This window comes from Caenorhabditis briggsae (assembly GCF_000004555.2).
Source record: "Caenorhabditis briggsae complete genome, chrI, whole genome shotgun sequence".
Classification (NCBI taxonomy): Eukaryota; Metazoa; Nematoda; class Chromadorea; order Rhabditida; family Rhabditidae; genus Caenorhabditis; species Caenorhabditis briggsae.
In genome coordinates, this window is record NC_013489.2 from 10,159,251 (window position 1) to 10,172,817 (window position 13,567).

General features: G+C 38.9%; 2 protein-coding genes across 2 annotated transcripts; one reads left to right on the forward strand and one right to left on the reverse strand.

Moving 5' to 3' along the window:
* Nucleotides 1–2,475: 2,475 nt before the first annotated feature.
* On the reverse strand, nucleotides 2,476–5,347 carry Cbr-asd-2 (the record flags this gene model as incomplete). The annotated part of the gene is made up of 5 exons (XM_002640182.1): nucleotides 2,476–2,692; nucleotides 2,971–3,241; nucleotides 3,291–3,693; nucleotides 3,741–4,006; nucleotides 5,311–5,347. The coding sequence occupies 5 exons, from the start codon at nucleotides 5,345–5,347 to the stop codon at nucleotides 2,476–2,478; spliced, it is 1,194 nt and encodes a 397-aa protein (XP_002640228.1).
* A 5,799-nt stretch (nucleotides 5,348–11,146) lies between these two features.
* CBG12743 lies at nucleotides 11,147–12,308 on the forward strand (the record flags this gene model as incomplete). Its single annotated transcript, XM_002640183.1, has 4 exons — nucleotides 11,147–11,540; nucleotides 11,588–11,743; nucleotides 11,787–12,235; nucleotides 12,276–12,308. The coding sequence occupies 4 exons, from the start codon at nucleotides 11,147–11,149 to the stop codon at nucleotides 12,306–12,308; spliced, it is 1,032 nt and encodes a 343-aa protein (XP_002640229.1).
* Nucleotides 12,309–13,567: the final 1,259 nt, after the last annotated feature.

Here is a 13,567-nt window from a genome sequence, read left to right on the forward strand (position 1 = left end):
TGGGTGCATCCGGATGGAAGATAATAACTCGTTTCTTTTAGTTTATTTCCGAATAAATATTTTTTTCGTTTTCGATTTAACTTTCACAAACTTGTCATATGAGATCTGGCCAACAGATGAAACTATGAGATTCCGAATAATTAAATGTCAGAATTTCGGATTTTTCCCGAAATCTTGAATTTTCGTTTTAAATTTTCAAATTTCTGAAATTCCAGACTTTCTTGGAAAATCAAGGAATGTCAGGTTTTCGAATTTCTTCGGTTTTCGAAAATTCAGAATTTCTAAATGTCCGATGTCCCGAGTTTCGAATTCTATTAAATTTCTGCTTTTTTACAAATTCCTGAACTTTCGGATTCATCGAATTTCCGATTTTCAAAATTCTGATTTTTTAGATTTTTCACATTTTCTTTTTTTTTGGATAATTTATGATTCTGAATTGAAATTTCTCGAAATCTTGTCTTTTTCGATTTTCTGAACTTTCGTATTTCTGAAATTCCAGAGTTTTTCGGAGCTTCTAAAAATAATAGTAAGGAATTTTAAGTTTTTCAATTTTTTGATTTTCGAAAATTCCGAGTTTATGAATTTCCGAATTTGAGTTTCAAAATTTATAATTTTTCATTGCTACTGAAATTCAATTTTTTGAATTTCTGATTTTTTAACATTTTCTGAACTTTCGGATTCACCAAAATTTTCGATTTTCAGAATTTTTACTTTTTGAAAATTTTATGGTTCTGATTTTTCAATTTTGATTTTCCTTTATTCCAGTTTTTTTCAAATTTCAAATTTTCGGAATTCCTGATTTATTCCAGAAATTCTGGATAATAAATTTGTACGAAACTTCAGGTACTTTTGAAAACCAGCGTTTTGAACAATTTATCTTTTCAAGATGAATAAAAATGTGGGTGCAAGAAGAAAAAAAATCAGAAGGGGGGGTTTGAATCAAGAAATGGAACCGAAATGAATACAGGCAAAGAATGGAGAAAAAGGAAAATTTCTAGACAATTCTCACTACGAAATACAGGAAATAAGATTATGCACGATTTGTGGGGAAAATGGGCACAGAATTGAAGAGACAGTAAAACCGAATTGAAGTCAAAATTATGGGGTCGTTTTTTTCAAAAAAAATATACAATTGAATGTAATAAAAAGGGGCGTGACTAGGGATATGCATTAAACGAAGAAGGGGTGGAAAAGAGAGGCTTGGCTAAATGTGTGATACATAGTTAGTGTCAGAAAAAAAAACAAAATGTGAGCAAATGGATCAAAAAACTATGACAAAATGTAGACAAATAATATCGATAAGAGAGGTTGTGTTGAAGGCACTTTTTGTTGTGTGTGAGAAATTTGAAAAAAAATCACCCATTTTTAGAACAAGAATATCTCTAAAGGGAAAGGGAACACTGGGGTAAAAAAAGAAAGGAAAAGGGAGGGAATTTGAAAAAAAAGAACAAAGTTGAGTTTCCCGGGAGTTTTTAAAGGGGAAAAGCGGTTGATTGGTTGGTTGAGAAAGTGAAAATGTGTGAAAAGTAGTTGATCAGAATTGCAGCAGAAATATAATGTAAGAAATCAAAAAACGAGAAAATAGATAGTGGTGTGATGGTGTGGTTGTGGTTGGTTGGTTACTGTTTGTAGGGGTGATCACGAGAGGCACCCAACAGACGACGGTTGTTAAGCATTGCACCTGAAGACAAAAAAGAAACAACATGAGATAAATTTAGGGGGGGTTAGAGGATGATTATTTGTTTGGTTTTTATTAATATTTTAGGCATTTTTCCATACCGTAAAACCTGTATCAAAAGGCGGGCTTTTCTATTGTTCGAGGGTACCTCTGTGGAGGGCCCTTCAATTTTTCCAAGCCTCTCTCGGAGAGCCCTTCTATTAGAGAAACCTTCATAATACAGGTGTTACGACATATTAATTAGCTCTCCTTCACTAAACACATTTCCCATATTTTTTTCAAAAAAATGCTTCGAATTAACCCGTTTTTTTTATATTTTGGAATGCTTCAAAATCGTTTTTCCTCGTAGTTTTCTGATATTTCGTTTCGAAAATAAATAAATATTTTGATTCTTCAAAAAAAGTGGTTATTGACTGATTGCTCATATAATTTTGAGGGGATTTTCGGATACCAGTTTTTAGTAGAGAAACTCGAACTCAATAAATTAATAAATAGTAATTAACAAACTATAACAAAACCCAGTGGTTGTTGTTGAAACGAACGATTTGGCAGCTAATTAGGGCATTTCTACATGTTTTAATATGTAGTTGAGCAACAAGAGACCGTCATGCACACGGAAATCAAAAAAGAGAAGGCGTTTAAAGTGTGAGCAGAGCACGAAAAAAGAGACAATAGCCCACCCCGACGGAATGATAAGTAATGATAAGGCGGGGAATTGGTATAATTGAAAAATGAATAAATGGAATATGATGTGTACAAAATATCATGATTGGGGGATTCAAATGGAAGAGAGGTCCTCAGGCCCATCGTCTCACGTAATACCCACCATGTGCACCTTGTTGACTCGTTAAATCTACTCCAGCGTATTCTGCATACTGTTGTCCGCCAGCTTGATTCGCAGCGGCTGCCGCAAGAGCTCCGTATTGGGCTTGAGCTTGAGCTTGTGCAGCGGCAACGGCATTTTGTCCTGCTGCGTACTGTTGGATGGCAGAGAAATCGTAGAGGCTGGCTTGGCTGAAATTAATTTTGAATTTTTGGACGTCCAGGACCAGAAGATCAAGCTCCAATTTTCCAGAAACATTGAAAAACATGTAGTATCTCTATACTTCCGTGTCATTCTCTCCTCCCAGTCTCCCCTAGCAAAAACCACTTGTCACCGAGTCGGTGTCAATATTACGACACAGCTGTCGATTCGTTTTCTCGTGTTGAAAGCAGTTGGCAATCGAGATGAAGAGATACCAAAAGTTCCCCGTTGTTCAAGATCCAAAAGAAGTCATAAATCAAATACTCACCCCAGAAGAATCTGCTGATATTCTGCCTGTTGTTGTTGCAGAAGAGCAGCTTGTTGTTGAAGAGCAGCCGCATTTCCAGCGTTTGCAGCCTGTAGTTGAGACTGTTGCTGCATAATCAAAGCAGCTTGTGACGTGGCGGTGGCTCCAGCAGAAGCGGCTCTTCCAGAAGGACTCATTACGATTGGTGCTCCACAAACTGCCATGGTTGGTGATCGGGAGATTCCATTGGCAGCCATCATTGGAAGAACACCTCGTTGGAGGGCTGCGGCTTCTAAAATTCAGGAAATGTAAAATTCTGATTTTTCAGGGTTGAAACATACGAAGAGCAACCAATGGCTGTTGCTTAACTGCTGCTAACTGCGCAGCTGCCAACGCACTCTGATCAGCTCCCGATCGATATGTTCCATTTATAATCGCCAATTCCATCAACTGTTTTCTCTTCAACTCATCCTCTCCTTCTGGTGCTGGCACTAACAACTTCTTCACCTCATCCATCGCTCTCAGCAATTTCACTTTCGCTCTGTTTGCAGTATCTTCACATTGAATCAATACATGAAGTTCTTCGGAAAGGTGCTCCCAGTTTGGTTTTCCTCTATTCAGCTCCTCCTTTTTCTTGTCTCTCATTGATCCACGACCTCGAACCATGATTTTACATCCGGTCTCTTGTTCCAGTTGTTTAGCTGTCATTCCACGTGGACCGAGTATCCGACCCACAAAGTTATACTGTAAATAACCTTGTTTTCAGATGTTGCTTTAAAATGAGAACTCACATCAGGGTGTTCCTTTGCCGGAACAAATACCTTCTCTGTGTGTACCGTAATATCTCCTTCTGCATCCGGCAGTGTCACATTGTCTTTTGTGAATTCAAACTGGAACAGTGCTACCCGAACTTTACTGATTTCATCGTCGGCGAGTCGTTCCAAATGATGAAATACATTTGGAAAAGCGGCCAACTGTTTTTTGTCTTTCAAGAGTTGAGATAAATATTCAACAGAATATTGTTGCTGTTGTGATGTGGATATTCCATTCGTGCTACCTGAAAATGATAATAGATGAATTTCCAAAATTATTAAAAATTGCATAAAATATCATCCAGATTTCACAGTGTTTTCAGAAGAACTAATTTTTATTAGCAGCGCTACCGTAACCCTCTCACCTGGCTGATGACTTGCCGGTGACGGCGTAATTGTAACCTGTGGGGGACCGGAAGAAGGCCCGATGAATTCATGACCCGAATCGTTTGGTGGCGGAGGAATAACTAGAGATGTTAGTGACGACGATGACTCCAGATTCAGATGAGTCTGATCTTCTGAAGCATCTGACGGCGTGGCGACTACACCATCACCATCCATGTTCAACAGCAATGAGAAAGTACTAGAGGATCGAAACGGGGGTAAAAGTTTGGGGTGTGGTGTATGTCGTCGTCTGAGTGCGTATGGCGGCAGGGATCGTAGGGGGCAGTCAGCGGGGCGATCGGAGAAAGAGCTAGAGATGACGGAGAGAGTATATGAGACGAAGCGACGCAGACGGCTCCCTCGCTACCATGTTACACCGTGCGCGCGGGAGATCTTTCCGATCCTGCGTCTCAATAAACTCGGGTTATCTTTCCGATTGAGGGCTCCTCTCGGGAGAGAAAGGGTCTCTCGGTCGGGCGGTTCCATATCCACTTGAGAGCATCTTTTTTCTTTTCTCTCATTCTTTAACTCTCTCTCTCTCTCTCTCTATTTCGTTTCTCTACCGTTTTTCTAGGTGAGACAAGCAAAAAAGATCCGTAGATGATGGTAGAGGTGATGAGATGGGGAACTAGAGAAGCAGAAAGTCCAAGTACTTCAGTTGGCTATCACTTTGAATGGCTGCTGCGCGCAGAGATGTCAAGGATATCGAAACATTCGAGTGCGTTGACCTATTGTATCTCTAATAACTATCGGTTCCGAACAAAATATGGAATTGGGGAGTTCTAGAGGATTACGGTACCATCTCTAAACCATTACTTCGAACCACCACCACACCCTTCAAATATCATCTTATTCCCAACCAAAATATCATTCCATTTTAACGATCTACCCCCCGAAATTTTAATGATCATCATAAGGTGTCAGTTGGCTCCGTTTAATGGATTTTTCGAGGGAATATTTTTGGGAAGGAATGAGTAGTATATTTTCATTTAAACCGACATGCCTTTTCGAAATACTTTCATGCAGAAATTCTGGTTATTTTTTGTAGTTAGAGATATAAAAAACTAAGAATTTAAGATTGTTGCAAAATAAGAAAAAACAACACTGAACTGTGTGTAATTATGTGATGATATCATTAATCTGAAGAGAGAAAACTCCAAATTACCGTTAGGTGTTAAATGTTCCGTGGAAGCGTGTGTCATAACGTCTTGAAGCGTAATGGGCGGAGGAGCCAGAATCGGTGACGTCGGAGCCGATGTAGAAGCGGTGGTGACGTGCGATTCAGAAGACGTCGTCGATGATGAAGACGTGGCAACCAGCGGTTCAGCGGTTGTCTGAAGAAACGGCACGCTTGCAATTTTGGAAGAGAGAAAAAACGGGGGGTTTAGAAAAAGGAAGAGAATTATGGTAGGTATTATGCAAATATTGAGTGGGCGGAAAGTATAAAAGTTAAATAATTTTTGTTTTTTGAAATTTCGATAATTTCTGTTAGCTGCATGTGAGTTGTGCAGATATATAAATCAATGAAAAATGTTAGTGTTCTCTCAGTTTTATGGGATTAGAATAAAACAACAGAAGCTGAAATTATAGTAACGATCACTAGAGCTGCTTGTGAAAATGTCAAATTTCTTCAAAAACCGAACATTTTTCTCCTATTGTTTTAACTTTTCGTTTTTCGAGTCACCCCGCCGTCGGGGGCTGGGATGAGCCGCCGAACAAATACAGTAGTCCCAATGGAGGGTGTTTCAACTCATTGGAAGAGAAAAGAAACCCGAGGGTCAAAGACGCTTTTCTGTGTGCACTTTTGGGATCGGGTAGAAATTGGGAAAAGAGAAAGAAAATGAGGAAATGTACAAACATTGAAGATAACATCCCTTCAGAAGTCTTCGGAGAAGAAGTGGGTGGGGAATGATGAACTGCAGAACGTTTCAAGGTCAAAAAAGAACAGTTTATCATTATATTGACAGATAGAAACTTCTTCTAATCGAAGGGAGGAGGAAGAGATATAAAAGTTACAGAGGATCTCTCTCCATATATGGAAAATGCCCAATACTTGAAGAAGAAAAAACAACTAATTCTAGTTCTTTGTCTTCTTAACATCTAGAGCGGGGTGTTTGGGAAAGGAGGAGTCATAAAACGATATAGTAGTTGTTCGAATCAGTCCATATATGCAAAAGTGAGTGAAGGGAAGGGAAAACGACTGAAATTAATTTGAAAGAAGAAGAAGAAGGCGTTTCTTTAGGAAAAACTGACGAAAAGTCTAATTGAAAAAGGGAAAATGTATGTTGAAAAGAAGAGAAAACCGTGATGAGGACTGGCCAGATATCTCCAAAAAGATAACATCAATTGGCAAACGAAGAAGGAGGATAAGGGCGGAGAGAGACGACGACGATGGTTGACTTCATCGGAAGTTTGTCTTGTAGACGTGGTACAAAACTAGGAACGAAGGATAAGAGAAGGACTCGTCGGTCCAGTGGACCTCATTTTTCATGTATGAATTTACGTAATTCCAGAAAAAACTTAGAATTTGCCGTAAGCCCTTTAATAGAATGGCACCCAAACCGTCTATTTTTAACCCATATATCTCACTTTCTGAGAAGGGGTTAACTGATAAAATATTCCATATATTATGATAGACATTTTTTTCAGTTGACAACTTTTTGATATCTTTTACGGAAACCCAGAAAAAATGGCTCAAAGTTGACGGTTTGGGTGGCAATTTACACTATTTCCTAGTAAGTTTAAAATCGGAATCAAGTCATGTTGAACCAACTAATGAGGTTTTGAGATCTTTCATTTTTTGTAAAGCTTCTCTTTTCCAAATGGATTGGCAACATTCGGAACAATGTAAACTCCTATTCATCTCCCTTTTTCCATATCTTGCCATGGTCATCTCCAAGACCAGCTTCTCCCACTTTTTCATCAATCATACGCACTGTATATAGAGAAACGGTCAGAGAAGAAGCCTACTTGGCGTCAACTAAAATCCACCAAACCAGTTGTATTGATAGTTTTTTGGCTGCCGACTAATTTTGTTAAGTGTCTATGTATGTGGCAAATGGGACATAGGAGGATAAGGCAATAGGGAGAGATAAAAGGAAGATGAAGTAGCAAATGAAGAGAAAAAAGTTGATACGGTGCGTCGCGGAGAATTAGGATGCGAATCCCCAAATCATTTATGGGAATAGGCTTCCAAACAGGTGTACTGTAGGGCGATTTACTGATTCCTTGACCTTTCAGAAAGAAAATTTCCAGAGAAAACAAATCAACGGTCCGATTGTTGTGTGCGGCAAACGAGTGAGGTCTCTTTCTTTCTCACTTTTTTCCTTTTTCCTTGACGTACGTCAAAATGAAACTATATGAAATATTACGGTAACTGGAGAGACGGTAGGGAAATAAAGATTTAAGGGAAGGAAGAAGAAGAAACACATTGGCAAAACAGGTTATTTCAACCTCCTGTGCGCACCCAGAAAATGAAAAAAGAATGAGAGACACCGAAACAAATCGCTTTCCTTTCGATTTATTCCAACATTTAGAGGAAGAGAGAAAACCATCTTCTTCTTTCCGTTTTGTCGGCATATCACTCTCTTTACCACCACGCCTTTCCATATTGTCTCCAGGTGATTACGGTGTTTCGGCCTTCAGTCTCTTTGGGGGAGAAAAATAGATAGAACTCAATTAATTATGCCTAGAGATCTTCTCCTCAAGGTTGTATCAAATGAACCTACAGTTAATTCGAAATGATCAAGAAATTGATTGAAAACAATTAAAAAGGAAACGAGAAGAAGAGGAAGAAAGACGGATATGTGTTCTTCCAAATGAGGCGGAACGATTGACGACGCTGCTTCTGGAGCATCAGACCCCGAGCAGATGACATTGTGATTTTTTTTCGTTTACTATCTACTAATCGTCCTTATATATAAAACTAAAAAACGTCGGTAACAGTCTTCCCAAAAAGCGAAGCGAATCCTAATAAAAATTTACGAGCTTCCGCCTAGATGCGGTACAAGTGAATAAGAGATCAGAGGATAAAGAGATTCGGTAAAAAATATTTATTGACATGATGATCATTTCTGGATTTTTTTTCTCCCGAAACATCCGACTACCTATATTTTTATGATGTTGTACCCGTACAAAAGATAATCAGATATGGACGGGAGTATAGGGAGAGAGAGAGAGAGAGAGAGAGAGAGAGAGAAAAAGGTGAATTATTTGTGATCAGTTATTCAGTCAGGCGGTTAGTTTTGGGCCGAGAACGAGAGAAGGAGAACCGACTAATTCGGATTACAAACAGGCAAAGTGGACGTCGAATAGAGGAGAGAGAGAGAAAGAATGGGAGAGAGATTGAAAACAGTAGCAGGTGCTGGGAATTTCAGTTTCAGGTCGTGTGAAGAAAAGGGGTCTTGCAAAACAGTTTTACCATACATGTGGGATTTGAGTGTTTCGAGATTTTTTAAGATAGCAAGATGATAATTTTCGAGTAAAACTATACTTGGAAACACAACGGTATCAGAATACGAGATGGAAAACTTCGAAAAAATGCTCAAATTTCCAAAATTCTCTTTGTGCTAGCTTACAGAGCCAGGAAACTTTCAAAAAATCCTTGTGTCATGAAATGACTGTACCACCTCTCCGTACTGCCTCTATGTTTGGGGTCATTGGGGATCTATATCTCACTCGAACCATCTCTCTTTTCCGTTACTGATATAGATCTTTGTGGGACGTACAAGGAAGAAAAGAGAGAATGCCGGTCCGCCGCCACCCCGACCTCTTCTAAACTGTATAGATGAGGAAAAACTCTAGATTAAAAGGAAGTGAATGGATATGTTTTTTTTTTTAATATTTAGCTCGGAAAAGGGGAGATTGATACAGTATAACCCACTGGCTGGTGCACCTTCAAAGACTCTTGCGCAGTTTGCAAGTGGGAACAATTTCAGATAGGTTCAAGTAGACAATTCTTCCACTTTACAGCTTCAACGGGGGATCAATTAAAACGATATTATGTCAATATGCGTAGTGCGTATAATTAGATACACATCGGAAGGAGAAAGTTGGGGATTTCTGATCATTTATTCATTGAATTTCAGCAAAAAAGGCTACTGTGTCAGCAGAAGACAGAGAAGATAGATTCAGTGACGAATGATTTACGGTGGAATCGAAGGAAGAGAAGTGCAAGATGCTAATCTCAAGAAACAGAAAACTGCAAATTGATTTTTAATTGTTGATTCTGGATCAAAATTCGAAAAAAAATCACAGGATAGGCGTCAAATCCACTTGTCAAAAAATCATCGGAAGGAAGTGAAAAGGCAAATAAAAACAGAGAAAAGTGGGAAAAAGTCTCAAAAGAGCATTTGTTTTAAAATGAGAAAAGTTTCTTTTTTCTACGGAAAACAGGTCAAACGGTATTAAAAGTAAAATGTGGACAGGTGTGGCCTGCCGGAAAAGAAGAAAAAGAAAACTAGGTGGTAGCGCGAGAACTAGAGAGAATCATCGTCTTTTTTATGGTCCATTTGATATACCGAACGATTGAGATGATAGGAAGAAAGAGACTGTATGGGTGGTCGTCGTCTCGAATGAGGGCAACTTTTTACAAAAAATGAATACCTAGTTACAGTTTTCTAACAGGATTCGAAACAAAGAAGCCTGCCTCCCCATTATAAGAAATTGAGCTTTTTCTTCAGTGTTTGCACACAAATAGGGGGCAGGTTGTCTCTCTCTCTCTCGCCTCGAATCTCAAAGAAGTCAAACATCTGAGAGCCCCTCTGTATGTACCGGTATTTGTCCGGTCGCGGTATATAGAGAGTTCATGTTGATTTAATTGACATACCTAATGGGAGCAGGAAGTCAAGAAGGAGAAGAAAACTGTGTTAGAGAACCCACAGTGTGGAGGTGGAAATGGAAGTGAGTAACGAATTTCAAAGTTTGTATGATTTTGGACAGAACCCGAATCCCACAAAAGTGCACACATTACTGTAAAACCTGTAATAGATGAGCCTCCAAAACGTCTTTCTCGGCTCCTTTGCAAGATATTAGAAATGTGTAAACTGATAAAATGTTTCTATTATAATGATGAACAATTTATCAGTTGACTACTTTTTTATATCTTTCACAGGAACCGAGATAATTGAGCTCAAACTTGAAAATGTGGGGGCTCTTCTATTACAGGTTTTACAGTAATCTTCATTTATTTTATTTTGAAAAAAACTAACCGCATCTCCTGATTTCCAGTCATCTTTCACAAAACCATTCGGATCGAAGTGATGCACCATCGTTGAGAGCATCCTGTGACGTGGCTTCTTGACCTGAAAATACATAAATATGGGCTAGAAGAACGTTCTGGAAAAAATGACAAAAGCTGACTGATCTAAAAAATGGAGAGAAAAAAGACGTAGGATGGGAGGAAATCGTCTTTAGCATATATCTCCGTAAATCGGGAATTATGTATTGGGGAGGCGGATGTTTTTGTGTTGTTTATTTACATCGAATTTAGTTTTGTGATAAGAGGATTTCTAGAGGAGGATTTTATATAAAACTTGTCGGATTATTGGTTTGGGATACAGTTTTTTGATAGAAAAAACAAGAAGAAAAAAGGAATGTATCATTTTTATTCGGTTGTTGTGATCATTTTTGCGTTTTCTGTCTCCACCACGTCGTCGTCGTTGTCTCACCAGAAGGATTGGCGCGCGCATCCGTCGACTCTTCCGGACTCCGGAAGTGTCTTCCAAAAGAGACACCACACATTTTAGTGTGGGGTGATGAGAAAGATGGAAAAAAGAAACAGAGCAGAAGAAGAAGATGATGGAATAGAGAATCGGAATTGAACGAGTGTTCCAGAAGGCCTCGAACTATTTTGGTAGTCTTCTGGAGGTCTCGAATCCATTAGCACTCCTAATTAAAATATAATTTTAACGTGAACTATCCAACGCATCAAATGTTTCATATCCGGTGCAAGACACCTGACGTAGACATGGAGCACTTAAGCTAACGTCTTCTACCCCAATATGGGTTCAAAATCATCCAAAGTATCGGAGAAGCCAAAAGGAAATGTTCGGGAGAAATTGGAATTAGAAGAAGTCGGAAAGTGGGAAACTACAGAAGATGAGGAGAAACCAAAGGATTCTGAGAATGAGGATTGTGCAGAAAACGATTCTATCGATAATCCGGAAGTCGTGGAAAATGAATCAGGAAATTTCGAGGAATCAGAATCCCGCGTCACCACTGGAACTGAGGTAGATCAGTCTGAAAATGGTTCCGATACCGATGGGGTGACGACTTCTGAGACTGAAGACGATGATGATGAATCTCCGGAGGAATACAATTCCCGCTCTTCTTCGGACCAAAACGAGGAGGAACATGAAGAGTTGGTTTCGACATTGGAAGATTATGTGGCAGAGAGTAAGGGATTACGGTAGATTACGGTAGCTTCTAGATTTGAATTACAGATGGGATCTCTCAAGAAACAGCTGAAACGAATGATTTGGTTTCCGAATCTCAGGAGAGGATAGCTACAGGAGCAGATGTAGCTGTCTATCAATACGAACAAAATCTTGCAGATTTTGTAGTTGAGAATCCGAGTTCAGTAGAAGAAGTTTCTGAGGGTAACTATACTTTATCACCAAATAATATAGCCAAAAATTCTAGACGAAATTCAACTTCTCGATTCTTCTTCTTATCCAGTGCAATCCGAGAAACGTCAGAATGGTATGATCCTGATCGAGGTGGCTGGCCCACGTGCCGATCAGATTCAACAGTTCTGGCAGATGGTTGTAGAGAAACGGATTCCAACGATTCATATGACATGCGACTATGTCGAAGACGGAGTTTTGAAGTGTGCTCCATACAATCCGATTCTTGGGGAATCAGAAGTCAAATGCGGAATTTTCATTATCAAACGACTCGGGACCGAGGCTCAGCTATCAATGAATCTCAAAAGGCAACAACTTCTGATTTATGAGACAAAAAAGAGCTTAAACAAGGGAGCGATTCTAGAATACAAGCACAGTGTGACTCATTTTCAAGAAATTGAGAATGATGATCATATTCAACGTTCTAGAAATCTCGATGTTATAAATAAGCATGTATCCCATCAGGTAAAATTCTTTCACAAAATGTAGAAAATAGAATTTTCAGCCGAATCCTCAACTACTCGTTCATGGATCATAATGAATTTAAGCAAGGAGAGCAATTATCATCAAGGAGAGCAATTATAGATCAAGGAAACTAAATTATTTTAACTTTTTGATGAATAAAGCTTTTTTAAAAACCGAATACAGAGATGTTTTTTCGCCTTTGTGGATTTTTTCAGAATGTCGAAAATTCCGATTTTAAAAGTTTCGGATTATCGAAATTTCCGCTTATTTCGCCTTGAAAGAGACCCGCAAGGAAACTTTTTCTCGAGACCCGCAAGGAAACTTCCCGCGTGCGCCTTTGACATACTGTATTCCGAGAAAAAATAGGTTTGGAAATATTCCGAAAATTGTCAGAATTGTTGGAATTTCGTTCCGAACAGCCCTGGACCGAATCTTGAAGCCGGCTAAATTACAAAACTCTCTTTTTGAAACTTTTCACAAAAAGAAGAGTGCATAAAATTCGAAAACAAGTAGAAAGACTGGATGTAGTTGGTGGTGGGGAAAGAGAGGAGCGATTTAAGGCCATAATTACATACTTTCTGTCGGTACTTCTCTGCCGCGTCTCCGGTAACAAACGTACTATTTTGTTATTGGCCGAAATTAACACCGTGGTTACCCACTCTTGTTTAAACGATTGATGAATTGAGATCGGACCAGAAGAAAACAGGTTCCAACAAGGATTACTGTAGGATTATTGGGTCTTCTTTAGACAAAAAGAGAGGAAACGAAAACAAAAGGTAACATTTGTGAGGGAGTAATGAATGCGACGCACATTTTCCGGTACATTGGTCCCGTCGTTTTAGTGGGAAGTGGAAAAATGTGGTGGGGGAAAAAGGAGAAGGAAATGAAAGACAAAAGTTTAGAGTATTCCGGATTAGTCTTAAAATAGTAGTAAATAAAAGTGTACACATACCTCCGGTTATTCCTCGATGTAATAGTACAGTAGATGAAGATACGCAGACTTCTGAAAATATGGTACCAGATAGCTGAAATAATCAAAAAGCGAGAAAGAGAAAAAATACATATTATGAGATTCATTAGTTCAGAAACAAGGGATTGATATCAAGTAAAAAGGACATCAGAGAGCTCAAAAAAAGAGGGATTAGTGGCAATTGACCGTTTTAAATGGAGCATAAGGTGTTCTATTTGCGAATAAACAAACGGAGGGAAAAGGTGAAAGGAGAAGAAGGATAACAGGTTGCATAACACTTTCGCGCGGTGAAATAAAAGGAAGGAAATCTGAGCATCTCACAAAAAAAAAGAAAATTCTGGAGTCTTAAAAGAAGGACTAGC